The sequence below is a fragment of the Gopherus flavomarginatus genome, chromosome 5, assembly GCF_025201925.1.
Source record: "Gopherus flavomarginatus isolate rGopFla2 chromosome 5, rGopFla2.mat.asm, whole genome shotgun sequence".
Classification (NCBI taxonomy): domain Eukaryota; kingdom Metazoa; phylum Chordata; order Testudines; family Testudinidae; genus Gopherus; species Gopherus flavomarginatus.
The window spans coordinates 2,591,062-2,617,387 of NC_066621.1; the positions used below are offsets into that span (position 1 = coordinate 2,591,062).

Below are 26,326 nucleotides of genomic sequence, written 5' to 3' on the forward strand. Positions count from 1 at the left end.
CTCCAGCAGAAATACAATTGAAAATACTTCCAGCCAAATACACATTAGAACTCTACCAGCCAGATACACATTTGCAAATAAAGAAAACCAATTAAAAGACTAAACCGCCTTTCTACTTGCACTTACTACTTGAATAGAAAATTAGAGCCTGTAGTATGTCCGGTCACTCTCAGATCCCAGAAAGAACACAGACAAAGAACACACACACAAGCTTCCCTCCATCCAGAGCTGAAAGTATCTTGTCTTCTGATTGGACCTCTGGTCAGGTGTTGTTTGTTAACCCTTTACAGGTGAAAGAGACATTAACCCTTAGCTATCTGTTTATGACAGCCTGCCAACCCCCACCCCTGGGGATGGAGTGAAGCTGGCACCCCTAGAGGGGAAAGGTCCTTTCCAACCAGCCGCTCAGCTCTGGGGCCGGACAGGAAAGGGAATATGGCTGATGGGTACAGTAAAGGTCCCATGGCCTAGTTTCCATTGCAAAGGCTCCCTGTGTCCTTCCTTCTTCTGTGTCTATCACACAAGCCCACGCAGGTTTTACCCACTAGGGTTCTGTCCTGGGCTCTGGGAGGGGAGCGGGGGCTGGTGGGTTAGAGCAGAGGAGGCTGGGAGCCAGGACTCCTGGGTTCTATCCCAGCCCTGGGAGGGGAGTGGGGTCTAGTGAGTTAGAGGAATGGGGGGCTGGGAGCCAGGACTCCTGGGTTGTATCCCAGCTCTGGGAGGGGAGTGGGGTCTAGTGAGTTAGAGGAATGGGGGGCTGGGAGCCAGGACTCCTGGGTTCTCTCCCCAGCTCTGTGAGGGGAGTAGGGGCTGGTGGGTTGGAAAGGAGGGGTAGGGAGCCAGGACTCCTGGATTCTATCACCTGCACCCTGACTGTGACCTAGGCCTGCCTTCTCTGTGCCTCAATTTCCCCACCTGTAAAACAATCCAGCTGATTATTGTTTCTCTTTGCACAGGGCTCAACACCCTCTGATGGGCCTGTGCCCTCAAAGCTGTGTTGGCTCTGTGGTCTTGATTCTCACACACTCCACTGGAAGAGGTGGAGGGCTCTCTGCTTCTGGCCACATCCTGGTGCCGCCTGTACTCACATGCTTACTGGCAGCCCATGACTCATATGGCCAGAAAGAGTCAGGCCCCAGAAGCCCACACCATCCTGCCTGCGTCTGTAGGCCAGTTCTGTCCCCACACATGGCTGGGGGCTTTGATGTGGACTGCGAGGCCCCTTTTGAAATAGGAAGAAAATGGACACGCCCTGACAGGTCCCCTCTGCTCCACCCTAGAGGCAGCTGCATCTCACACATTCCTGGATTATAGTACATGGAGATATACCTATCTCATAGAACTGGAAGGGACCCTGAAAGGTCATTGAGTCCAGCCCCCTGCCTTCACTAGCAGGACCAAGTACTGATTTTGCCCCAGATCCCTAAGTGGCCCCCTCAAGGCTTGAATTTGCAACTCTGGGTTTAGCAGGCCAGTGCTCAAACCACAAAGTTATCCCAGCCCCACCATGCCAAGGGTAATGGTATGTGGCTGTTGAGTTAAGATAGGAGCTAGCACCTCTAGAGAGGAAAGGGTCCATTCTCCACCCCCATGAATCAGTAAGTGACCTGCCCTGGGACCAGATTAACCCTGCCAGCATCTCAGAAGGACTCTGTCATCTCTTCCCCCATGTTCCTCTGACGCAAGGAGAAAAGACATGAGAAGGGGGGAAACACAGAGCCCCTGGCATGGGGGAGGGGGGCACACAGAGCCCCTGGCATGGGTGGTGGGGAGTTGGGGCACACAGAGCCCCTGGCATGGGCTGGAGCTTTCTTATCCTGGCTAGAGAGCCTCAAAGCCAGCCCCGGTCTGGGCTCATACTCCCTGGTGTCCATTGACCCCTGAGGGATCTGACTTTCTCCTACCCATGGTCATCACTTCCAGAGTGTGTCCAGCCGAGCAATTCTCACCGACCTGGATTGTTACACAGAGATGTGAATGGGCCACCTTTAGGATGCCGCCCTAGAAGCAAACACGCTTTCCCTCTGCTGTCCGGCCACGCTCCGGGGGCCTGGGTTGGGAGGGGAAGGCTGCTGACCTTTTCTGGACTTTGTGCTCTGCGTGATTTCTGGTAAATGCAAAGTAAAGGCTGGGAGTCAGCGACCATGAAAGACTTTTACTTTCAGTTTCCTATTGGCTCTTTTTCTCCATCATATAAAGCAAACCCACCTATCAACGCCCCGGGCAGGGGGGCGGGTGTTCGCCTACCCACAACTGGAGGCTCCTGCAGCAGCCCAAGGGGAGAAACCACTAATTAAACTCAAGCTTCAACTAAATTCAGGAGACAACAAATGATCAAACAGGAATGGGGGTTACAGGGCCATGCCTCTCAGGGCCGTCCCTAGGGGGGTGCAAGGCCTGGGACAACCCCCCCCCACCTCAGGCCCTGCTCCTGCTCCTTCCTGTCCCTGCTCCACCCCTTACCCTAAACCCTCACCCCTGCTCCACCCACACTCTACCTCTTCCCACCCTGCTCTGCCCTGCTCCACTCCTTTCCCCAAGTCCCCTCCTCCTGTCCTGTTTATAAGACGCACATGGGATCTTTTTCTGGGGAAAAGCCAATATGCTGCATTTATTGAAGATTCAACAATTAGCGTATGCATTCAGTCACAGCACACACTTTCCCGCCAGTCGATGTTATAGTTACCAGACCAGAGCCCGGATCAATCTAGTGGCCAGCTAGGTTGGTCATGGGTAGGCAGGAGCTGGGTTCTGTTGGTCACAACATGATGCTCCGGGAATGTCTTGGCAGGATGAACCCAAAGTTTCATGGCAAGTCACCCTATTTATACAGTGATTTTCCTTCACTGGGACCAATGAGTTTTGCACCGTCATGCTGTCATTGGTTGTTGTTTGACAAGTGTTTGTTTTCTTAAATTGTTTTTCCTCATCCTTTATCTTCTTCTTTCATCAAGTCTCTCAGGGAGTTACCCCAGGCTGGGTTTGATCACAGCGATCTTGTCCCCATTGATGGGTGCCTGTCTCATCTTTAGCATCATCAATCTACCCTCCTCTGACATTTCAGTAGGGGCGTGTTGCAGCCTCCTGGCGCCCTTGCATCTGTCTGCATCTGTCTCCAGTTCCTCACTAAAACATCTGGTCTGGTGATGGCCTTCACACTTATTTCTTAACACACACATTCTTCATTCACTGTGGTACAGACAAAACTACACAGGATCTTTTCAGGGGGCAAGACAAAGATGCCACATTTATTATGATAACAGTTTGAGTACCCAATGATTGTAATGGTTATGGTTTTATTGTATTCCCAATTATTATAATTATAATTGTTTGCATTTGGTTTAGGTTATATCTGGTGTTTAGTCAATTGTAATGGTTTTAGTTATATTCACCTGGTTATGATTGTTTGCAACAAATCACCTGTGCCCTACGACAACAACTACTGTAATAATCATAGATCAAGGGGCAGAGTGTTGTAGGAGCAGCCCACCTGGTCAGCAGTCCTAAATATAATTTTTCATCCCCTCATTGTCCTATTAGTAATCCTAACTGTTATGTTGGTTCTGCCTTAAAACAATTACATAAAGTGTGACCCATTCAATACCCCTGGATTGAAGGGTCAAAAGGGGGACAATGTAGAACTGATAAATGAAATTGTTTTTAATTGTTCACTTTATTAATGTAACTTCTGTTCACCATTCACTACACTTGCCTACATTGTAACTTCTGTTCACTGTTTGCCATCCACTACACTTGTCTATATTGTAACTTTTGTTCACTGTTTGCCATATTGTAATTCAAACCCCATTTTAAAACGCTCACTCCATTTTGTAAAAGCTTCCTCCAACCTTCATTTTTGCAAACCCTGCTGTAATCTTGTTAGTTTACTTTAGATGTGTGACTGAGGTATGGATGGATGATGGAATCAAGCTCCAGCCCCAGCCTGTCCTGATGAAATAAAGTTCAAACCCCACCGGCTGAAGATGCAGACAACAGCCCTAACAAAGTAAGAAGTGTCCACCCTAAAAAGACAAGGTACAATAGAAGGAAGATCAAAGCCAGGAGGCTGAAAGTCACACCTGCAATTGACGGGTGATCAATCACCAAACCCAGAGGCAGCGTGACACAAGACCTATAGACTCTGGATTCAAACTAAAGCCTACACAAAGGATGGATGAGACGGGAGGCTTTGGAGGGTAACATTCTGCTGCCAACATGGAAGGGCATCGGTGCAGGCCCAACAGAGACCTAGCTTGTCTTGTGCCCGGCTTTCCTGGCCATTAGCCACCACAAGCTACCAACTCAAGCTGCAAACTCAAGCCATGAACTCAAGCTATCTTCAGGACTGGTAACTATGCAGCAGCTGCAGAACATCTGATGGGTGTATGTGTGTATAGGTATTAGGTATAATGTGTGTGTGTGTGTGTGTGTGTGTGTGTGTGTGTGTGTAGGTATTAGGCATAATGTGTGTGTATAAGAATTAAGATATTAGTTATTGGTCATAAATCAAATTGTTATCATAATACATGTGGCATCTTTGTCTTGCCCCCTGAAAAGATCCTGTATAGTTTTGTCTGTACAACATCACACACAACACAGAATTGATTTACATGCAGCATTTGAACAGGAACAATAAATTGCAATGCAGGAGAAAAAAATCTTTGCATTCTTTTACTTATTTTAAAATGCTGAACCTACAACTAAGTGGTGACCCTAAAAGGTCGGGTACTGCCTTGAAATCAGCACAGACAGAGATTGTAGCTGAAGCTTCTCTACCAATAGCCCATTACGCCATTCCTTTCCCCTTTCAGAAAGGGTGGCTGGCAGGATATGGTCAAACCATACACAATACATTTAATACACGCTATATTATTATTCTTTATCCTTCATTTTAAATGATACAAAATACAAACATAAAATCCCACTACATAGGTATGATATGATGATCTATGATTATACCTGGCTTCAAGCTGCTCATAGCATAACTGATCCCTGTTCCCCTCTTTCTGGAGAACCAACAACAGACACAAAAGGAAAGTTTTTCCCCCAATTTTAAAAAATTCTAGCCTTCTCATTGGCTGTTTTGGTCAGGTGCCCACTCTCTTTCCTTTACCTGGGGGGCTTTGTTAACCCTTTACAGGTAAAGCAAGCAGAGAACATCCACCAAGAGGGACTTCATAGCTAACTGCCTAGCTGGGTGTCCATAAAAGAGAGATACCCCTCAACCCTTCATTTATCACAACAACCAACTTTTGTCAAGGAGACAGAAAAAAGAAGGGGAGAAGGAAAAGAAGAGCATGGGGTGAGGGGGCGGGAGCAGGAAGTCCATGTCTCACCTCCTGGGGTGGGTCTGGAACTCTGTTGGAGCCAGTGGAGGTGGCAACATCACCTGGGTCCCTCTGTCTCACCTGACCCCACCTCAGCTCCTAGACCCAGGACACTGAAGGCCCAATGACACCATGGTGGATCCCAGGAGACAGTGCTGGTGGCTCCCATCTGTCCACATGGCTCTTTCTTCATCCTGGAAAGGGGGCAGTGGCCAAAATAGCCCCCATTCCTCATTTTGTCCACCAGTCCGGTCTCATTTCCAACCCCCTAGATTTGATCAGTTCTTTCCCCACTCCATTCTCCTTCTCAGTCATGACCATCTGAGCCAGGAGGGGTAGCCAGGACTAGGCCTGGCTTGCTCAGCCACGGCTGCCCTCACGGAAGCCAGGCAAAAAGCAAGGGATCAGGACACGTGCCGAGGTTCCATGGGTGAAAAGCTTAATATCTGCCATAGCGATTTACGGCTAAACCCTGCTGCACCTGCAGCTGATGGAGGAACAATGGGGGTGTCTGCTGGTGGGTAGCTGGTCCCAGCGCCTGGCCCACTTTGGATCCAGTGAAATTCTATTCTAGCTTTATCTGCTAGGGCAGTGGTCCCCAACGTGGTGCCCGTGGACGCCATGGTTCCCGCCAGGGCATTTATGTGCCCCCGCCTAGTGCCCAGAAGGGGACTTCCTGAGGACAGAGACCTCAGGCTGCGGGTGTGGTGTTCTCTGTTTCCAGCAAGTGCGGGGCACACCTATTGCCCAGCAGAGAAGAGAATCTGGGGCCCTGCGCCTGCTGGGGACAGAGTACTCCAGGGCTGCGGGCACCAGCGTTCTCTGTCCTTGCGGCTTTTCTCTGGCCTCTCTCATCTCTCTGGATTCATATATTATGTAATATTATTTTTTTTTGTATTATTTATTGTACAAATACAAAATAAGCCTTGAAAAGTTGTTGGCGTCCGCCACACTCTTCTGAAAACATGAACGTGCTACTGGCCACAAAAAGGTTGGGGACCACTGTGCTAGGGTCACCCACCAGTAACATAACGTTTGAGCCCTGCAGGTGGCTCTTGGGAGCGCTGGTCAGCCCAGCGGCCTCGGAAGCGAGCTCTGAGCCCCTTGCATTAGGCTGGGATTCTGTCTCTGCAAGAGAGCTCAGGGCAGAGCTGTGCGAGGGGCCGGTTCATAAATCCCCATCAGCCCTTGCTGGGCCTGTGGGGTGAAAACAAGGCCCTACCCGGCAACAGCCGGGTAGAAATGCAGGGAAGGGGCCCATTCCCCACCCATCTGAGCCAGCCTGTCCCGTCCCCTAGGGCTGGAGTGGAGCTGGCGCCCCCTAGAGGAGGAAGGCCACATGTCCTGTTCCCAACCAGCCCCACAGCTCTGGGGCTGGATCTGGAAAAGGGAGTATGGCTTACTAGCACAGTAAAGGTCTCCATATCCTAGTCTCCATTGCAAAAGCTCCCAGTGTCCTTCCTTCTTCTGTGTCTGTCGCACAAGGCCGCACAGGTTTTACCCGCTAGAGTGCCCTCCTCGGCTCTGGGAGGGGAGTAGGTTCTGGTGGGTTGGTGGAGGGCAGGTAAACAGGACTCCTGGGTTCCATCCTGGGCTCTGGGAGGGGAATGCGGTCCAGGGCCTAGAGTTGGGGGTGGGTGGGACAGGAAGCCAGGACTCCTGGGTTCTATCCCCAGCTCGCAGCTTGGCTTACCCCTGCCCTCTCTGTGCCTCAATTTCTCAGCTGTAAAACAATCCAACTTGTTGCTCGTTTCTCTTTGCACAGGGCTCAGCCGTGCTCTGATGTGGCTTTGCCCCCAGAGCTGCGCTGACCTCTGTGGTCTCGATTCTCACGCACCCCATTGGGAGGGACAGGAGCTGCGAAGGGCTGTCTGCTGGCGGGAGGGGGCTTCTGGCCACATCCTGGTGCTGCCTCTGCTCATGAGTTTACCGGCAGCCCGTGAGTCATGTGGCCACAAAGAGTCAGACCCCAGAGGCCGCAGCATCCTGCCTGCATCTGCATCCCAGCCCTGGCCCCACGCATAGCTGAGGGCTTTGATGTGGACTGTGTGTTCCCCTTTGAAATGGGAAGTAAATGGCCATGCCCTGACAGGTCCCCTCTACTCCACCCCAGAGGCAGCTGCATCTCACACACCCCTTGGGTGGGGAATGGCGTGTGGCTGTTGGGTTAAGATAGGAGCCGGTGCCCTCTAGAGGGGAAAGACCCCATTCCCCACCCCAGCCCTGGGGCTGGGTTGGAGCCAGCACTGCTGAGAAGGGAAAGATCCCTTTCCCCACCCCACTAGAGTCAGTCAGTGCCCCATCCTGGAGCCAGATTAACCCCTGCCAGCATCTCAGAAGGGCCCAGTCATCTCTTCCCCCGTGTCCCTCTGGCATTTAAAATGTCAATGCCCTGACCCATGGAGCTCTGTGGGAAGAAGAAAAGACATGAGAAGGGGAGCATTGGGGGGCACACAGAGCCCTTGGCATAGTGGGAGGTGGAATGGGGGGCCTACAGAACCCCTGGTATGGGGGGAGGGGCTAATGGAGGGGCCCACAGAGCCCCTATATGGGGGGCGGGGAGCAATGAAGGCCCATAGAGCATGGGGGGGGACAATGGGGGGCGATAAAGCCCCTGGCATGGGGGGAGGTGAATGGAGACCTACAGAGCCCCCAGCATGGGGGAAGGGGGAATGCGAACCCTCAGAGCCCCAGAATGAGGGGAGGGGAATGGTGGGCCCACAGAGTCCCCAGCATGTGGGGAAGATGGGGGGCATACAGAGCCCCTGGGAAATGGGGGGGGGGAGTTGCAGGGAAGGGGGCACAGGGAGCGCTGGTGCAATGAGCTCAAATGCCAGCAGCACCGAAGGGTGCGACCCCTAGTTTAATACTTGACAAGGGACTAAGCCTGGTCGGGAGCTTCCCAGTCACCAGGGCGGCACCAGAGCAGCAGCGTGCGGGGGCCCCCGGAGTGCTGGGGAGGGCGTTCCCGGGAGGAGGTACCAGAGGGGACCAGATGTGGTCAAGTCCACCTCTAATAAGTGGAATTGGGCTTTGCTTTAATTTTTTGAGAGTGGCGTGTTGTGGGAGGCAGCGTCTTTCGTTCGTGTGCTAGGGGACTTCAGCGCAAAGCGTAGGGTGACCCGATAGCAAATGGGAAAAGTCGTGATGGGGGTTGCTAGGCGCCTATATAAGAAAAAGCCCTGAATCTTGGGCCTGTCCCTATAAAATAGGGACATCTGGTCATCCTACAAGTTGTACTTTAAAGATGGTAGTAGGCGCGGTTTCGGTGACTGATGCCCGTCATCAGAATTTGAGAAGCCTCTGAGCCGCACTCAACTAAGAAAATCCCGCTCACTCGCCGCATCCTATGCTCTGTTTTCTCGTCCCGTACCGGAAGATGCTTCGACGGTTCCAAATGGGAACGTCCCACAATGAGACAACGGCGACCGCGGAGGGTGGCGAGCGAGAGGATGACCTCTTTTCTTAATAATGGAAGTCCACGCACGGTTATTGTTTTTAATGTGTAACTTCATGTTGTAGGCAGCAAAACTAGAACTACTAAAAAAATAAAATAATGGAATTTGTATAACCTCGCCCCCCCCTCCGCCGCTCTCCCTCTGAGATGGGTTGGGCTTGTTTCGGGCCTGGTTTCAAAGACAGCACTGCCCTTTTCTTTTTCCTTGTGAGACTTGGAGCTGGGACCCATGGTTTCGGATCCCAGCTCTGGGAGGGGAGAGGAGGATAGTGGGTTTCAGCAGTGGGGGCTAGGAGCCAGGACTCCTGGGTTCCAACCCCAGCTCTGGGAGGGGAGTGGGGGCTGGTGGGTTAGAGCAGGGGGGCTGGGAGCCAGGACTCCTGGGTTTTCTCCCCAGTTCTGGGAGGGGAGTGGGGGCTAGTGGGTTAGAACAACAGGGGTTGGGAGCCAGGACACCTGGGCTCTCTCCCCAGATCAGGGAGGGGAGAGGGGTGTAGTGGGTTAAAGCAGGGGGGCTGGGAGCCAGGACTCCTGGGTTCTATCCCCTCAGCCTCTCGCAGGCACGTACTCATGGCAATTGATACCCCCCAGGTTAGGCCCGCACTCCAGCGTGTAGGAAAACTGCAAGTGGCCATGTGCGAGGTGGCAGATAAGCCTGACATCCCTGCCAACCTTGAGGTAGGTGTAGCAGCGGCCCAGGCGGTCATCCTCCCATGGGTCACTGTCCCACACCTCCATTTCCATTTTGGGCAGTGCTGGCAGTGTCACCGGCCCAAAGTCCAGGTCTTTGAACCAGATGGGGTTGTTATCTTCCTCAATGTAGCCCGTCTGCAGCCGTCGCCCTTGGAACAAGAACCTGACATAGGCGTCGGTGGCAGACATGGGGTCCCCCCATAGGTCTTCGGCCCACAGCACCCGGACCTTCAGCCGGGCCATGCCCCGCTTGAGTGAGCAGCATATGGAGTCGGTGAGGGGGTTGCCGAAGCAGTAGCATTTGCAGGGGTCCCAGGAGTAGGTTTTGCCCCCCTCTGGGCAGCTATGAGGGCAACTCCTCCTCCGACCCCGCTGAGCCACATACTCCTTCACTGCCTGCCTCAGCGCCTCCCGCCTGGGGTCGTCTGGCTCCACCAAGGTGTGGATGGGTGTCAGGGAGTAGGAGACAAGGCCGGGGTTGGTTTTGAGGCTCTCCATCCAAGCCGAGAAGACCCCAGCGTCTTGCTTGGTGGAGAAGAGCAAGTTGGCGTGGCCGTGGCCACCCGTCACCTCGGTGCGGTGCTCCATGTAGGCCGCCTGGGAATGCCACTTGTGCCAGTGGCTGCTTCCCTCTCGGCACGCGTGGTTTGAGGAAAGTGACCCCAAGCCCAGGTTCAGTGAGAACTGTGAGGCCAGGCACTCCTTGATGTCGGAAGCCGTCAGCTCGTCCAATACTGCCCGGCAGGTCTGGGCAGCCGTCAGCTGCCGCATGCGCCCCCCCAGTGCTGCCTGGCTAATGTAGTGGGTGCCGTACATGGCCAGGAAGGGCCGGTATGCAGCTGAGTCATAGCTGGGTGGGAGGAGGCTCAGGGCCTGGGAGAAGTGGAGCGTCAGTGGGGGGTGTTGGGGGAGCCTCAACCTGGTCAGAGGGGAAAGAGGAGTTAGGAGCCAACCAGAGAGATCTCTGGCACCTGCCCTCTGAAAAACTGGCCCCACCTTCCCCGGTATCCACTCTGTGGCATCCCAGCAGTCAGTGCTAACCATATCACCTCAATGCAGTGCTGGAGGTGCTGTACTCCAGAGAGCAGGGCAGGGGTCCAGCAGGGGGCACTGTGCTGCAGGGAGTTGGATGGGGGCCAGCAGAGGGTGCTGTGCTGCAGGGAGGAGGTGGGGCTCAGCAGGGGGCGCTGTGCTGCAGGGAGCAGGGCAGGTGGCCAGCAGGGGGCATTGGGCTGCAGGGAGCAGGCAGGGGTCAGCAGGGGGCATTGGGCTGCAGGGAGCAGGGCGGGGGTCCAGCAGGGCTTGCTGTGCTCCAGAGAGCAGGGTGGGGCCCAGCAGGGGGCGCTGTGCTGCAGGGAGCAGCACAAGGGCCAGCAAGGGGCGCTGTGCTGCAGGGAGCAGGGTGGGGGCCAGCAGGGGGCATTGGGCTGCAGGGAGCAGGGCAGGGGCCAGCAGGGCTTGCTGTGCTCCAGAGAGCAGGGCGGGGCCCAGCAGGGGGTGCTGTGCTGCAGGGAGCAGGGTGGGGGCCCAGCAAGGGGCGCTGTGCTCCAGAGAGCAGGGCGGGGCCCAGCAGGGGGCGCTGTGCTGCAGGGAGCAGGGTGGGGGCCCAGCAGGGGTTGCTGTGCTCCAGAGAGCAGCGCGGGGCCCAGCAGGGGGCGCTGTGCTGCAGGGAGCAGGGTGGGGGCCCAGCAGGGGTTGCTGTGCTCCAGAGAGCAGGGCAGGGGGCCAGCAGGGGGCATTGGGCTGCAGGGAGCAGGGCAGGGGCCAGCAGGGGCACTGCAGGGGATTCTCACCTGTAATACACACAAGACACCTCGTGGCGTATGAATGTGTATTTGTCCTGCAGCTCCTTCTGGTAGGCATAACCAGCGAGCCGGGATTGGGACCCCCCCAGGGCCAGGACTGGGGACTCATCCGGCAGCCCCAGCTCCAACTTCCAGTCATTTTTCACATCCGATGCTATTGCCCGGGCCACGTCCACGGCTGACTCTGCCACTGAGCTGCTGAGGTCCCGGTTGCACCAGCTGTGGACCCTCCAGTCGACCACGGGCAGAGGCACCCTCTGCAGCTGCCCCCCCTGCAGCGGGTTCCGGCACAGGCTGCAGGTGCCATTTGGGCCGTGCCATAAGCTGGTGTCCACCAGGTAGGCCCCTGTCCACTCCAGCGTGGTGATGTCGATGCCCTCCCCCACCAGGTTGTGTGCAGGCACAGAGGCCATGTTCTCATTGCACACCTCAGCTTTGCCCGTGTAGCAGTAGGGGGAGACGCCCGGGAGAAAGAAGAGGAGGAGGAGAGGGATGAAGGCACCAGATCTGGGCATGGCTAGTGTGATAGGATCCCTCACCTGGTCTCTGAGCCTCCCTGAAGGGAGAGAACAGAGAGAGCCTTCATTAACTACAATCCAGTGGCAGGCAGTTCCACAGGCACATCACATCCTAATAGCATCACAGCAGCCTCCATGCTGCTACAACCCTCCGTGGATCTGAGATGAGACATCTGCAACACATCTGTGCTGTAACCTGCCCCACCTTGCCCTCCGAACCTAAAGGAGAATTGCTGCTGGGTGTGAACAGTATAGGGGCTATGACACACACAGACTGGCAGTTCTGATACTTTCCACTAGGGTGCACTGGGTTTAGTTGTGTGTAGTAGGGGACGTGAGACACATGGAGAGGATAGTTCACATTGCGCGCTATCTCTCTCTCTCATACACACACACACAGAGCACCTGATTCCCTCCAGCAGGGGGCAACAGGGACAGACAGACAGATGCCCTTGTCCTGAATTCCCTTCACTTCTTACATCCTAAATTGCTGTATGTGCCAGGATCCCTCACACGATACTGAGATGTAGCCAGATCTGGGGTGGGGCAGTTGAATAATAGCCGCACACACAACACTGCACAGGGACAGCTCGCCCAGCTTCGGGATGCAGCCATCTCTGGAGTGGGGCACCACGGTCTGGAACAGCCACCCAGAGAGCCCTGGGAAGTACCAGCATGGGCACTGGGGTACGATGCTCCCCCACCCACCCACACAGACCCCTGCATACCAGCCATTCCCTCCCTCTGGCCCCCCTGCCCATCCCATCCCCCCAGGCTCCCTGCCCACAGGTTACCGGGTGAGCAAAGTGTTGGGCTCCCGGCTGGAGATCGGGGCGCGTTCCCTGGCCACTGGCTGCTGCCTGCCCCCGTGGCTCCCAGTGCTGAGTGACTCCCGGAGCTGCCCGCTCCAGCCTGTATGGGAGCCGCGGAGTTTCCAGGGGCCGCTCCACCCATGCCAGGCACAGATGTCAGCACTGGGCTTGGCAATCGGGGAGAAAGAGGGACTTTCCCTGGACTGGAGCGAGGGGGAGATGGCTGGATCCTGATCCCAGTGTCAATCCAAAGTGGAGTCTAGGGGCTGGGAGCCAGGACTCCTGGGTTCTCTCTGCAGCTCTGGGAGGGGAGTGGGGTTGAGTGGTTAGAGGAGGGGCAGCTGGGAGTCAGGACTCCTGGGTTCTATTCAAAGCCAAGGACTTCCTGGGGAGCCGGGCTGTATATGTGGGCGCTGGGGCACCCCCCGGGGCAGTGCTGTGGCCCCTGCCCTGCAGCCAGGCAGGGGCAGGTCCATCCCCGCAGGTGGCAGAAATCCCAGCAGACACCGAAGCATCTGACTCGCGGCTGCTTCTGCCAAAGGCTTGAATTTGATTTCGTGGCGGGGGCGGGGCCCAGCCCAGGGGGAGGAAGAAAAGAAAATAAATGACACCCAAGGGAGGGGACGGGGCTATGTGGAGGGGCGGGGGCGGGGGCGGGGACGGGGACGCTGAGCAAGGGGTAGGGAGAGTGGGAGGGTTTAGACACGGGGCAGGGCTGAGCCTTTCTCCTGGCTCCCCCACCTCCTCCCCGCCGTGCCAAGATCGGGGCTGTGGGAGTGGAGCCAGGGCCGTCCTTAGGCATAGGCAACATAGGCAGCTGCGTAGGGCACCTGAAAATTTGGGGCACCACTGGGTCTTAGTGTCCACCCGCATGTTTTCCTATCCCTGTTCTGACCCTTCCTGCAGGCTCCCACAGATGGCTGCTCTAGCCTGGTGAGTCTTCCTTGGGAGGGAATCTAGTAGTTAAAAGTGAAAAAACCTCCAGCCTGCCAGACCTATTAGCACAACATTGAAACTGTTAAAGAGACATTCAAGGGGTAATAAAGCCATTTAACAGGCATTTGCCAACCCCAAGGTATATACTGACAGGTTTCAGAGTGGTAGTCCTGTTAGTCTGTATCAGCAAAAACAAGGACGAGTCCTTGTGTCACCTCAAAGACCAACAAATTATTTGGGCATAAGCTTTTGTGAACTAGAACCCATTTCATCAGATGTCCACGAAAGCTTATGCCCAAATAAATTTTTATACTGTCAGTTTCTGACTTTACTGACAAAAACAGTTGTGCATTAATGTAATATTTACACTGAACATGTCAGTCTACAGGACCTTTGTTTAAAATTTGCTTTAAAATATTTCATTAGTGAGCTGGTGAAGATTATAAAATCACATTTCTAAAAAATGCTTGCATAGAGTTTTAGATGCACAATCATCTTTAGCCTTAAATGCGTGAATCTTCAGACATACAGTTTTTTAAATAAATCCTTCAAAAGACCTCCCTTACCTAAAATACACATTTTAATTACTATAGTTAAAAAAAAAAGTGCTTCCAAGTCTTCCTGTGTCCTTTCTGTCCATCCCTTCACCACCTCTCCCCCCACTCCCCACTGAAGAGAGCCCTTAAAGGGACAACAGTCCTTCCCTTCCAGAAAGCTGGACAAAGAGTTTCCCTTTCTTTACTTCTGACTATCCGACAAACTAGTTTTAAAAGAACCCTCCAGCAAAATCAGTACCTTAGTAAGACAAAATCCTTGTTATACCTAAAATCTTTGGAAACATATTTTTTTAAAGTTGGTGAAATTTCATAACCATGTGTCTTGTTATGGAGATCACACAAAGTAAATTACTGTTCCCTTTTTCTAAAAGCAATGAACATTGTTATGAACACACTAAACCTCTCTGATTAATTTAAAAGAATGTCTTTGTTTCAGTGAGTTAAATATGTAGTAATCTGGAATGCTGGTTTAAGATCTGAGTACATTTAAAATATAAATTCAGCTTAGAAATACTGATGAAGAAAATGTAAAACAGAGAAGAGCTGCATCATGTATTCCATTATATGTAATGTTGTATTCAGCAGGACAGCTGACTCACCCTTACTATGAAGTTTTTGCAAATAAATCTCTGACAAACTTCAGGGCATATCAAAAAACCTGTGACTGACATTTTTTATTCCCAAATTTTAGTGCTTTTAATTAGGTACTTTCTTCATGTCCATTCTGCATGAGGGAGAGTGCATGGAAGTCTCTGCGGGGAACTGTGACTCTCCGCCACCATGAGGCAGGCTGGGCATCTCATTATCCTTTGCTGTCAAGTCCCTCCTCCCCCTCCCCCACCAGGCTGTGAGCTTGGGCTGCCATCCGGCATAGGGGCACCAGTTTAATAATACTGCCTAGGGCCCCATAAATCCTAAGGACGGCCCTGGGTGAAGCCCGCCCTATATGTGCTTGTGATAGAATCTGTGGGCAGCTGAGCCCCTCTCCCTACCCCCGTGTGTGTGCCAAGAACTGGGAGGATCCGAGCCCTCCCCTCCCGCCCCTGTGTGTGTGCCAAGAACTGGGGGGACCCAAGCCCTCCCCTCCCGCCCCCATGTGTGTGCCAAGAACTGGGGGGATCCGAGCCCCCGCGCCCCCATGTGTATGCTAATAACTGAGGGGACCCAAGCCCCCCCACTCCCATGTAGGTGCCCGGAACTGGGGGGACTGGAGCCCTGCCCTCCCGCCCCCATGTGTGTGCCAAGAACTGGGGGGACTGGAGACCCCCCCATGTGTGTGATAAGAACTGGGAGGACCGGAGCCCCCCCACTCCCATGTGTGTATCAAAACTGGGGGGACCCGAGCCCCGCTGCCTCCATGTGTATGCCAAGAACTGGGACGACCTGAGTCCCTCCCACCCCCGAGTGTGTGCTGCGATGGGGAGGGCAAACCTGTCTCCTTGCCCCCCATTTGTGGGCTGGGATCTGGGGTTCAGGAAGGAATATTTCATTGGTGGGGTGGGTAGGGTGACCAGACAGCAAATGTGAAAAATCGGGACAGGGGTGGAGGGTAATAGGAGCCTATATAAGAAAAAGACCCAAGAATCGGGACTGTCCCTATAAAATCGGGACATCTGGTCACCCCAGGGGTGGGAGGGCCAGTAGAGAATGGAGGAAGAAATGGGGGAGGGGCACTGGGGGTAGAATAGGGGGAGAAGGAGGGGCTCGGGGGTCAGTGGGGAGCTGAGGGCCCAGGGCTAGGGCAGGGGATTCACACAGCGAGACACCAGGGCAGCTGAGTCAGCTCTCCATTTTCTTTATGGTGTGGGAAGCTCACGCTCTCACCCCTCCATTGCTACCCGCTGAGCTCCGTCACCCCCGTGAAACAGAGCCCACCCAGTTGCTGGCAAAATGAGGTCACAGCAGACGGCCCCTGTGGGGAGAGGGAAGACCCCTGGCTGCGGGGGCGAGGTGGGGCGAATTGCTTGTCCTGGAACGTCCCTCTGAGCTAACCCTAGGCCGCTCTGTAGTTCCCAGGGCCCTGGGGGATGTAGTCCAAGCAGTGGGGCCCACCCAGGCTGGGACCACACACCAGGCTGTACCGGAAGTCCAGCCGGCCGTGGTTCAGGTAGCAGACCCGCTGGCCACCCTCTCCAGAGCGCAGCGGCTCGTCGCACGTCCCCAGCAGGTCGTCATCATACTTGTTGTCCTCGTCCCAGACCTGGAGGCGGAGCTGGCTGGTCTCCGCCACCCGTACGTGCCCCAGGTCCAGGTGGACGCCCCAGACTGGGTTGTCGGTGTTCCACACAGTAGCTGTCCGCACCTCCCGGTCCTGGAAGAAGACCTTGACGTAGGCATCAGTGCGGCTGGTGTAGTCACCCCACAGGCCGCTGGCCCGCTCCACCGTCACCGTCAGCTTCCCCTGGCCCCGCTCCCGTGAGCAGCACATGGTGTTGGTGGAGCCGTCCCCGGGGCAGACGCAGGAGCAGGAGTCATGGGCGCTGCGCCGGGTCCCCGGGGGGCAGCTGTGGGTGCAATTCCTCCACAGGGCCCTCTCAGTGACATACTCGCTCACCGCCTGCCTCAGCGCCTCCCGCTTGGGGTTGTCCTGCCTCACCAAGGTGTGGATGGGGCGCAGTGAGTAGGACACCAGGCCGGGGCTGGCTTTGAGGCTCTCCATCCAGGCTGAGAAAACCTCGGTGTCCTGCCCCTCAGAGAACAGCAGGTCGGCGTGGCTGTTGCCGCCCGTCACCTCAGTGTGACGCTCGCTGTAGGTCTCATGGAAGCTCCGCTTGAAGTTCTGCTTCTTCTTCTGCTCCTCACACTGGCTGAAGGCCGCCTCAGCCTTGCCCTTCCCTGCCCCGATGCTGACGGAGGCCTCCAGGCTCAGACAGTCCTTGACCTCGTCAGCCGTCACCCCGTCCAGCGCCGCCTCGCAGACCCTCACAGCCGTCACGTCCCGCACCCGGCCCCCCAGCTGCAGCTGGGACACGTAGTGGGTGCCGTAGGTGTTGATCAGCTGATGGTACTCGAGGCGCGAGCTGCGGGTGTAATCCTCCGGGAGGTCCCTCAAGGCCCTGGTGAAATGGCTGGTGAGCGGAGGTTTGTGGGTAACACGGAATCTGGGAGAGAGAAATGGCCACCATGTGACGTACCATTGGACATTGGTGTCTTGTGGGGGTATAGCTCAGTGTTATAGATCCACAGACTCTAAGTCCAGAAGGAACCATCCTGGTCATCTAGTCTGACCTCCTGGATAACACAGGCCAGAGAACTGCCCTGAATTAATTCCCATTTGAACCAGAACAGGTCTTCTAAGAAAAAACATCCATCTCAATTTAAAAATTGGCCATGATGGAGAATTCACCACAGCCCTTGGTAAATTGTTCCAGTGATTAATCCTGTCACTGTTACAAAATCACACCTTATTTCCCATCTGAATTTGTCTATCTTCAACTTCCAGCCACAGGATCATGTTAGACCTTTCCCTGCTAGACTGAAGAGCTCATGACCAATGTTTGCTTCCCATGGTAGTTTAGTCTTGTATCTTGCCTGCATCTTTACTGAACTGACATGAGATTCAATTATTTTTACACAGGTTACACAGGACGCTTGGAGAACATAATAATGTATATTATACGCTTTTGATCTCATTGCTTGTAACTTCCTCTCCCCCCCTGCATGGCCTACGATCATGCACCTGGCAGCCTGACTTGGTTTCCCTTGGACTGTTCAAGAAACTCAGTGAGCACCTCTGTCCATTCCTATCCCTTCTCTGGTTGGGTTTCAGTCAATGAACAAACATTCAAAATAAAGTTTCAAGTCCGTGCAAAAGTCCACACAACCAAGTTTCTCTTCCTTTTCCCAGGTCCTACCAAGCCAGAGTCTGAGCATTCTCTCGCTTGTTGTGGCCTCCTGCTTCTCATTATAGGACCATCCTCCTGATCTCCGCCAGGTGTGGCTCCTGCTTTTCTCTGGGTTGGTTTGCCCCAGAGCCAACCGGTTACACTGCTTATTTCCTTATTTGAAAGATTTAAGCTGGCTAAACCAATGCCTAGGAGGAATTCTGTCTTCTGTCAACATTACAGACCTCATATGCCGAACTAGATAACACTTGTTGGCCATAAAACAGCCGTATGCAGCATATAACATTAAGAACATAAGAATAGTCATACTGGGTCAGACCAGAGGTCCGTCTAGCCCGGTATCCTGTCTTCTGACAGTGGCCAATGCCAAGTGCCCCAGAGGGAATGAACAGGGCAATTTTGAGTGATCCATCTCTGGTCATCTGGTCCCAGTTTCTTGCAGCTGGAGGTTTAGGGACACCCAGAGCATGAGGTTATGTCTCTGCCCATCTTGGATAACAATCACAGATGGACCTACCCTCCATGAACTTATCTAATATATTTTGAATGCTGTTGTACTTTTGGCCTTCCCAACATCCCCTGGCAATAAGTTCCACAGGTTGACTGTGCATTGTGTGAAGAAATACTTCCTTTTGTTTGTTTGAAACCTGCTGCCTATTAATTTCCTCGGGTGATCCCTGGTTCTTGTATTATGTGACGGGGTAAATAACCCTTCCCCATTCACTTTCTCCACACCAGTCATGATTTTATAGGCCTCTGTCATATCCCCCTTCAGTTGTCTCTTTTCTGAGCTGAACAGTCTTTTTAATCTCTCCTCTTACGGAAGCGGTTCCATACCTCTGGACCGTTTCCGTTTGTAAGAAATCTTTTTTGAGATGGGGCAACCACAACTTCGCGCAGCATTCAAGGGATGGGCCTACCATGGATTTATATAGTGGCATTGGGATATTTTCTGTTTTGTTAGCTAGTCCTTTCCTAGCAGTTCCTGCTGGCTTAGACTATTTGCGGTTAGTCTACCTTGTGAAAGAAGTAAGTACATTTCTGCAAACATGCGTCCTCACCGTGAGGGCACCCCCCAGGGCTGGCGCTACCATTTAGGCAGCCTAGGCAATCGCCTAGGGCGCCAGAATAATTGGCGGGTGCCGTTTTGCCGGAGGGGGCGGCAGGCGGCTCCGGTGGAGCTGCCGCAGTAGTGCCTGCGGAGGGTCCGCTAGTCCGCGGCTCCGGTGGAGCTGCCGCAGTCGTGCCTGCGGACGGTTGGCTGCTCGCGTGGCTCTGGTGGACTGCCCGCAGGCACCACTGCGGTAGCTCCACTGGAGCCGCGGGACCACGCGGGACCAGCGCGCGGGGCGCTGAAATTGCCGTCCACCTAGGGCGCTGAAACCCCTAGTGCCGGTCCTGGCACCCCCTCATGCCTGGGCACGGCATTGCAGGGGACTTTGGCTCTGGGGGCTACTGTCTCAGCTGCAGTGATATATCCCAGCTGGTCTTTTCCCTGGACACCCTCGCTGGTTCTTCTGTGTCTCAACTCTCCGGCCAAGTCTCTGGCAGGGTTTAGCTCTAGGGGACTCAGTTCATCCCCCTTGTCTGGGTACTGACCCACATTGGACCTTTTCCTGCTGGGTGTCCGAGTACCACTTAAACTAGCCTTCTGGCTTTCATGGGCTCCAGTCCTATCACATCTGGGTTCTCACCACCCCTGGCTCAGGGCTCCTCTCCTCTCGAGGAGGTAACCTACAGCTCTGCTTTCTGGCCACTGCCACTTCCAAACAACTGGATCTTCCTCCTCATCAGGAACTCACCTTGTTCCTCTATCTTGGGTCTCTGCTTCCACTAGGTACCCAGCTCTGTTTAAGTAGCGTCCTCCCTGCTTCACCACCACAGCTGGGGTCAGTCCTCCTAATCAAGCCCCAGGACACCCAGCAGGTTTTACTAACTAGCTCTCATCTTGCCAGCTCATCAACTGAGGGCTAGCTGCTAAATCACGGGCAAAACTGAGCCCAGCTTGCTTCAAAGGGCCGGTTGGCTGGTGTCAGTACTTTGGGGGTTCGTTCTCTGCATAAGAGAGTTGATATAAATCTTTAAGTGCTGTTCGTAAATGTGCTCAGTAGCAGACTGTAGATCTAAAAGTCTTTTGCTCCACGGGTAAACTAGCCAGCAAGTATGTTATCTGTGACTATGCTGTGGAGAGCCACAAACAATTTCCTCAAGGTGAAGATTTCTGTAACCAGAAACTTTGCAAGAAAAAACTTGGTGTCAAACCACCCCACAAGGGAATCTAGGAAAGTCCCTATTAAAATAAAAACCTTTGAAAAGCTCACACCACGGACCTATCTTTGTTGGTTTGGCTCGAAGGAGAACATGGATGGTTGGGAAATGTTCTCCAGAAGATTGGTCTAACACTTAAGTTTTCTGCTGATAATCTTCCTATTCCTTAAATGCTTAAAGATGGCCAAGGCTGATGTGTATTTGTAAATGCTTTGTTGCTACATCCACACTTTTGTGTCATACGTTCATGACAGCGTTGTGAAGTGAATAGCAAGACCTTTTGAGTAATAATCATGTAACAAGATCCAATGGTTGGAGGTTGAAGCTACACAAATTAAGAGTGAAAATAAAGTATACGTTTTCAGTAGTGAGGGGAATCAATCTCTGGAACTTCTACTAATCACTTTCAACAAAGACTTCACAAGCAACCAGTGACTGACCTTCACCCTCACCCCCAGCCTTCACCCACAGCCAACCCTGACCTTGCCCCTCAATCTCAGCCTTCACTGAGACCTAACTGTTCATCTTCTCCCTCACCCCATCCTTCACCAGCACCACCCCATGACCTTCCTCCTCACCTCCAGCCTTCACCAGCACCAACCCCTGTGTGACATTGCACCCAATAATGCTTTATAGAAATATGCTTATGAGTGTAAATATGACATAACTGGAATATGTTTTATGCTAGATATACCATGTAACATATCTTTGCAAAGGTTATGATCTACTGAATGTATTCATCCTATTCATATACATGTATCATTTTTATATCTGAAGTTATGAGCGTTGGCTCTATGCTTGTATTTAAAGTGTTTGCAATAGGAAGTACATAAGGCAGATTTGGTCAACATAGTGTGAAGGGGTTATTCAAGTAGTTGGGAGTAGTTAGCTAACAATGGACTTTGGGAGATGCCAGTCCACATCTGAGCTTCCCTGAGAACATTCAAACTAACATGTAAACAATGGCGTAGGCCTGAAAAAGCTGAATCATCCATAGACATGGGACTTGCCCAGGTGGCCACAGACTCCATCTTGTTGTTGTGATTTTGAACAGAAGAACAAAGGGATTTCCACCCACAAGAGAGAGAATATAAGAGGCCCTGAAAACCCCTCCATTTTGTCTTCGGCTGGCTCACAAGATAGCCTCTCCTCCCCAAGGAGCTGCCTGAAGGAACCTGGAACACAGGACAGTAACTACAGAGGTGTGAGTGATGGCTGGACCCAGACTAGGGAGGAGTCTAATCTGTGTGTAGTGGGGCAATTGCCCCACTCCTTGAGAATTTAGGCTGCAGCAGGCCAGTTGGCCTACACAGACAGGCAGCCAATAAGAAAAGGGCTTATTGGGAGCCAATCAGGGCCCAGACTGGAGACAGCCAATCAGGGCCAGGCTCAGCCCTATAAGAAGGATGCCTGGGACGGGAGCAGGCAGTCTGTCCTAGGCCTTGGAGAGGGGAAGGTCTGGATCCAGACCTGGGAGACTAGTACCTGGGTCAGCGCAGGCCAGGCCAGGCCAGGGGGGAGCAGAAGGGAACTCCAGGCCAGTGTCTGCCAGGCTGCAGGCCCTGAGGGGAAGGGCCTAGTGGGTGCGAGGGGCCGAAGGGGAAGCGACCCAGGGATGGGGACAGATGCAGGGAGAGAAAGGGGGCAGGGAGGCTGCCACTAGAGGGTCTCTGGGTTGGGACCCAGAGTAGTGGGCGGGCCTGGGTCCCCCCTTCCTTCTCCCTGGCCTTACACCCGTCCGACAGGTATGGCCGTCTAGGGCTGCACCAATCCCCTGCCAAGAGGGGTGTGACTTTGGGGGTGCAGTTGCTCACATTGGCCAGGGTCTAGAGAGGCAGCTGATTGACCCCCCCCAGAAGGGGGTGTGGCTGGACTAAGGGGCACTGCAGGAGGGCAGTGGTCCGGAAGAGGATGCTGCGAGCTGGAGAATGACACGGGCTCAGATGCCAACCAAGGGTGAAACAACAGGTGGGACCCTACCAGGAGAGGATGCGCCACTGGACTGAACTAATTCCTGGAGTCACCAGCGGGAGGCGCTGCGGTGGTGAGTCCCACCCCCATCACACTGTGAAATAAGCTTACTGGAATATCTCTGAGGGTGAGATTTACCTGCATTTAGTTTCCTACTTTATTAGGCTTAGACTTGCGTGTTTTTGTCTTATTTGATTGGTAATTTACTTTGTTCTGTCTTTTATTACTTGGAATCACTTAAATCCTACTTTTTATATTTAATAAAGCAGCAAAGAATCCTGTGGCACCTTATAGACTAACAGACGTTTTGGAGCATGAGCTTTCGTGGGTGAATACCCACTTCCTCAGATGCATGTAATGGAAATATCCAGGGGCAGGTGTATATATATGTGTGCTAGCAAGCAAGCTAGAGATAACGAGGTCAGTTCAATCAGGGAGGATGAGGCCCTGTTCTAGCAGTTGAGGTGGGATCTACAACCCATCCTGGACAATGATCCCACACTTTCACAGGCCTTGGGTGGCAGGCCAATCCTTGCCCACAGACAACCTGCCAACCTGAAACATATTCTCACCAGTGACTGCACACCACACCATAATAACTCTAGCTCAGGAACCAATCCATGCAACAAACCTCGATGCCAACTCTGCCCACATATCTACACCAGCGACACCATCACAGGACCTAACCAGATCAGCCACACCATCACTGGTTCATTCACCTGCACATCCACCAATGTAATATACGCCATCATATGCCAGCAATGCCCCTCTGCTATGTACATCGGCCAAACTGGACAGTCTCTACGGAAAAGGATAAATGGACACAAATCAGACATTAGGAATGGCAATATACAAAAACCTGTAGGAGAGCACTTCAACCTCCCTGGCCACACTATAGCAGACCTTAAGGTGGCCATCCTGCAGCAAAAAAACTTCAGGACCAGACTTCAAAGAGAAACTGCTGAGCTTCAGTTCATCTGCAAATTTGACACCATCAGCTCAGGATTGAACAAAGACTGTGAATGGCTTGCCAATTACAGAACCAGTTTCTCCTCTCTTGGTTTTCACACCTGAACTGCTAGAACAGGGCCTCATCCTCCCTGATTGAACTGACCTCGTTATCTCTAGCTTGCTTGCTAGCACACATATATATACCTGCCCCTGGATATTTCCATTACATGCATCTGAGGAAGTGGGTATTCACCCACGAAAGCTCATGCTCCAAAACGTCTGTTAGTCTATAAGGTGCCACAGGATTCTTTGCTGCTTTTACAGATCCAGACTAACACGGCTACCCTCTGATATTTAATAAAATCACTCTTTGCTTCTTAATTAATCCAGAGCAACTAATTTATACCTGGAGGAGGAAACAGCTGTGCATATCTCTCTATCAGTGTTATAGAGGGCGAACAATTTGAGTTTACCCTGTATAAGCTTTATACAGAGTAAAATGGAATTATTTGGGGTTTGGATCCCATTGGGGGCTTGGTGTCTGGGTGCTAGAGACAGGAGCACTTCTTAAGCCGTTTTCAGTTAAGCCTGCAGCTTGTTGGGGACGTCGTTCAGATCAGATGTGTCTGACTCAACAAGGCAGGGTACTGAAGTCCCAAACTGCCAGGGAAAACAGGCTTAGAAGTAGTCTCAGCACATCAGGTGGCAGTCCCAAGGGGGTCTCTTTGACCCAAGCTGTCACACCCTGACCTTCCCCCCTCACCCTCAGCCTTCAGGAACAACCATTCCCTGACCTTGCCCCTCACCCTCTGACTTCACCAGCAAAAACCCCTGACCTTCCTCCTCACCCCCCAGCCTTCACCAGCTTCCAACCCCTGACCTTGCCCCTCACTCTCAGCCTTCACCGGCACCCAACACACAACCTCTAATCTTCATGCTAACCCCTACCTTTAGTCTCCCTCTCTCCCCTGCCCCTTACGTATAGTATGCGCAGGACACCTCGTGGCTGGTGAAGCTGTACTTGTCTTGCTGAGACTTCTCCGTGCTGAACTCTGCCAGTTTGGAGTGCGAGCCGGCCAGTGTCACCTGGGTGTTGGCGCTGGGCTTCACCTCCACCTCCAGCCCCACCTTCCAGTCATTCTGTACCACGGCACCTGCTGCACGGACCATGCCCATGGCTGACTCCTTCACAGTGCTGGAGAGCTTCCTGCGGCATGAGACCTTCTCCCTCCAGTCTGCCGCAGCCAGCGGCAGCCTCTGCAGCTGCCCCTCCAGCAATGAGTTCAGACACAGGGTGCAGGTCCCATCGTGGCGCTGCCAGCGGCTGCTGTCCACCAAGTAGGCTCCTTTCGTACCCAGCGTGGTCACGTCGATGCCCTCTCCTGCGAGATTGTGCCCAGGAACAAAAGCCGTGTGCTCCTCACACTCCTCAGCTGTGGCCGTGTGACAATGGGTGGAGACCCCAGGGAGGAGAATGAGGAGGAAGAAGGAGATGGGTCTGGGCATTGTTGAGAGGGGATGTCAGTCTCTGACTGACCCTGCAGGGAAAATCACAGAGAGATTCTGCATTAACAATCCTGTGGCTAGCAGTTCCACAGGTTAACATTCTGTTAAAATTACATTCACACTGAGCTCCTCAAAGCAGGGCCCAAATACCAGTGAAATTGGGAGTCTGGGTGCCTTGCACATCTCCTATATCCAGAGTTAACACTTTTCTTTTAGGTGCACTGCGGTTAGTTTAGACCCACAGGTTCAGCTAGCCTGCTATCCTGTCCCACTACCCCTGCCACCCTGGATCAGACCCATGGGCTCATCTAGCCCCGTATCCTGCCCCTCTCCATACTCTGTACCAGAGGGCGGGACTATGCCCCTGATATGCTGCTTGTGGGTCGCAGGGGCTGACGTTGAAGGTGTGAAAATCTTTCTGGCACAGGATGTCTCAGAACATGAAACAGAAACTCAGAGTGAAGCTGGAGAGGGGTGGGGGTGGGGTGTCACCTCAGCTTCTGTCTGTGTGTTTCCACTCATCACACATGGGTGGGAGCTCTAACCCGTGGAAAGGAAAGACATTAAAGAGGAATCTTGACCCATGGCCCTCTGCTCCCCCTGCCCTGGGCTCCCTGAAACCAGCTCAGCTGGTACCCTTCAACCCCAACCCGCAGCCCCTGCTAATGCAGAACTGGGCCCCTCTCACCCCGCAGCTCAGCTGGTACCCTTCAACCCCAACCCACAGCCCCTGCTAATGCGGAACTGGGTCCCTCCCACCCCACAGCTCTGCTGGTGCCCTTCAACCCCAACCCACAGCCCCCTGCTAATGCAGAACTGGGCCCCTCTCACCCCGCAGCTCAGCTGGTACCCTTCAACCCCACCCCGCAGCTCAGCTGGTACCCTTCAACCCCAACCCACAGCCCCTGCTAATGCGGAACTGGGTCCCTCCCACCCCACAGCTCTGCTGGTGCCCATCAATCCCAAGCCGCTGCCCCTACTATCACAGAACTGGGTTCCCCCCACAGCTCTGCTGGTGCCAATCAATTTTCAAGATCCTTTCAGTGGATAAACAGAATCATATAAGATGATTAGATAGATGGGGTGTATGGGGATGGATAGTGAGACAGAACTTCTTCACATCACAAACTCTTCCTTTCTCTGGGGTCTAGAGCGGGTAGAAAGAAACAATTTGACAGATCTCAGAGTGAAGCTTTCCACACCCCCAGTTAGTGCTAATGAGAAAGGCTTGATGTTTGAGGGGAAGAGGGGCTGGGAGTCAGGACATGGGGGTTCACATCCTGGCTATTGGAGGGGAGTCAAGTGGGTTAGAGCAGGGGAGGAGGGAGGACCTGGGAGCCAGGACTTCTGGGTTTTGTCCAGAGCTCCAGGAGGGGCCTGGGAACCCAGAGATTCTCCCCCCACAAACCATTCACTCACCTGTCGGGGGTGACTGTCCCGGGGCTGGCAGGGCCGGTGAAAAAGGCCCAGGCTTGGATGGAGACGCAGCTCTGACTGGAGTGGCAGGAGTGGCATGGAGTTCTGGGGTCTCCCCCCACGCCCTTGTCACTGACGTCACCGGCGCTCTCACCCTGTCCCAGCGCCGAGCAGCTGCAGCGAGGGGCGGGGGAAGCCTGTGGTCAGAACTGTTCTTCCTGCCTCTAGAGACTGAGACGAGCGTCTCTAGCACTGCCCGATGCT

At 53.5% G+C, this 26,326-nt stretch overlaps 2 protein-coding genes across 2 annotated transcripts; both read right to left on the reverse strand.

Moving 5' to 3' along the window:
• Positions 1-8,945: 8,945 nt before the first annotated feature.
• LOC127052788 (perforin-1-like) lies at positions 8,946-12,673 on the reverse strand. Its single transcript, XM_050956851.1, has 3 exons — positions 12,595-12,673; positions 11,271-11,838; positions 8,946-10,396 (listed from the first exon to the last, which is right to left on the reverse strand). Exons 2-3 carry the CDS (start codon positions 11,795-11,797, stop codon positions 9,331-9,333), a joined length of 1,593 nt encoding a protein of 530 aa, XP_050812808.1. The 5' UTR covers positions 11,798-11,838; positions 12,595-12,673; the 3' UTR covers positions 8,946-9,330.
• Positions 12,674-15,886: 3,213 nt separating this feature from the next.
• LOC127052785 (perforin-1-like) lies at positions 15,887-26,124 on the reverse strand. The gene is made up of 3 exons (XM_050956843.1): positions 26,066-26,124; positions 24,120-24,678; positions 15,887-17,206 (listed from the first exon to the last, which is right to left on the reverse strand). The coding sequence occupies exons 2-3, from the start codon at positions 24,644-24,646 to the stop codon at positions 16,099-16,101; spliced, it is 1,635 nt and encodes a 544-aa protein (XP_050812800.1). The 5' UTR covers positions 24,647-24,678; positions 26,066-26,124; the 3' UTR covers positions 15,887-16,098.
• Positions 26,125-26,326: the final 202 nt, after the last annotated feature.

What these genes read in the sequence shown, in the direction of transcription:
- LOC127052785 (XM_050956843.1), bottom strand. Translation starts at nt 24,646, where the DNA reads ATGCCCAGACCCATCTCCTTCTTCCTCCTCATTCTCCTCCCTGGGGTC. An exon ending in GTGTCCTGCGCATACTATAC is followed by an intron (nt 17,207 to 24,119) that starts GTAAGGGGCAGG and finishes TCTCTCTCCCAG; the next exon opens with ATTCCGTGTTACCCACAAAC.
- LOC127052788 (XM_050956851.1), bottom strand. Translation starts at nt 11,797, where the DNA reads ATGCCCAGATCTGGTGCCTTCATCCCTCTCCTCCTCCTCTTCTTTCTC. An exon ending in GTGTCTTGTGTGTATTACAG is followed by an intron (nt 10,397 to 11,270) that starts GTGAGAATCCCC and finishes CCCTCTGACCAG; the next exon opens with GTTGAGGCTCCCCCAACACC.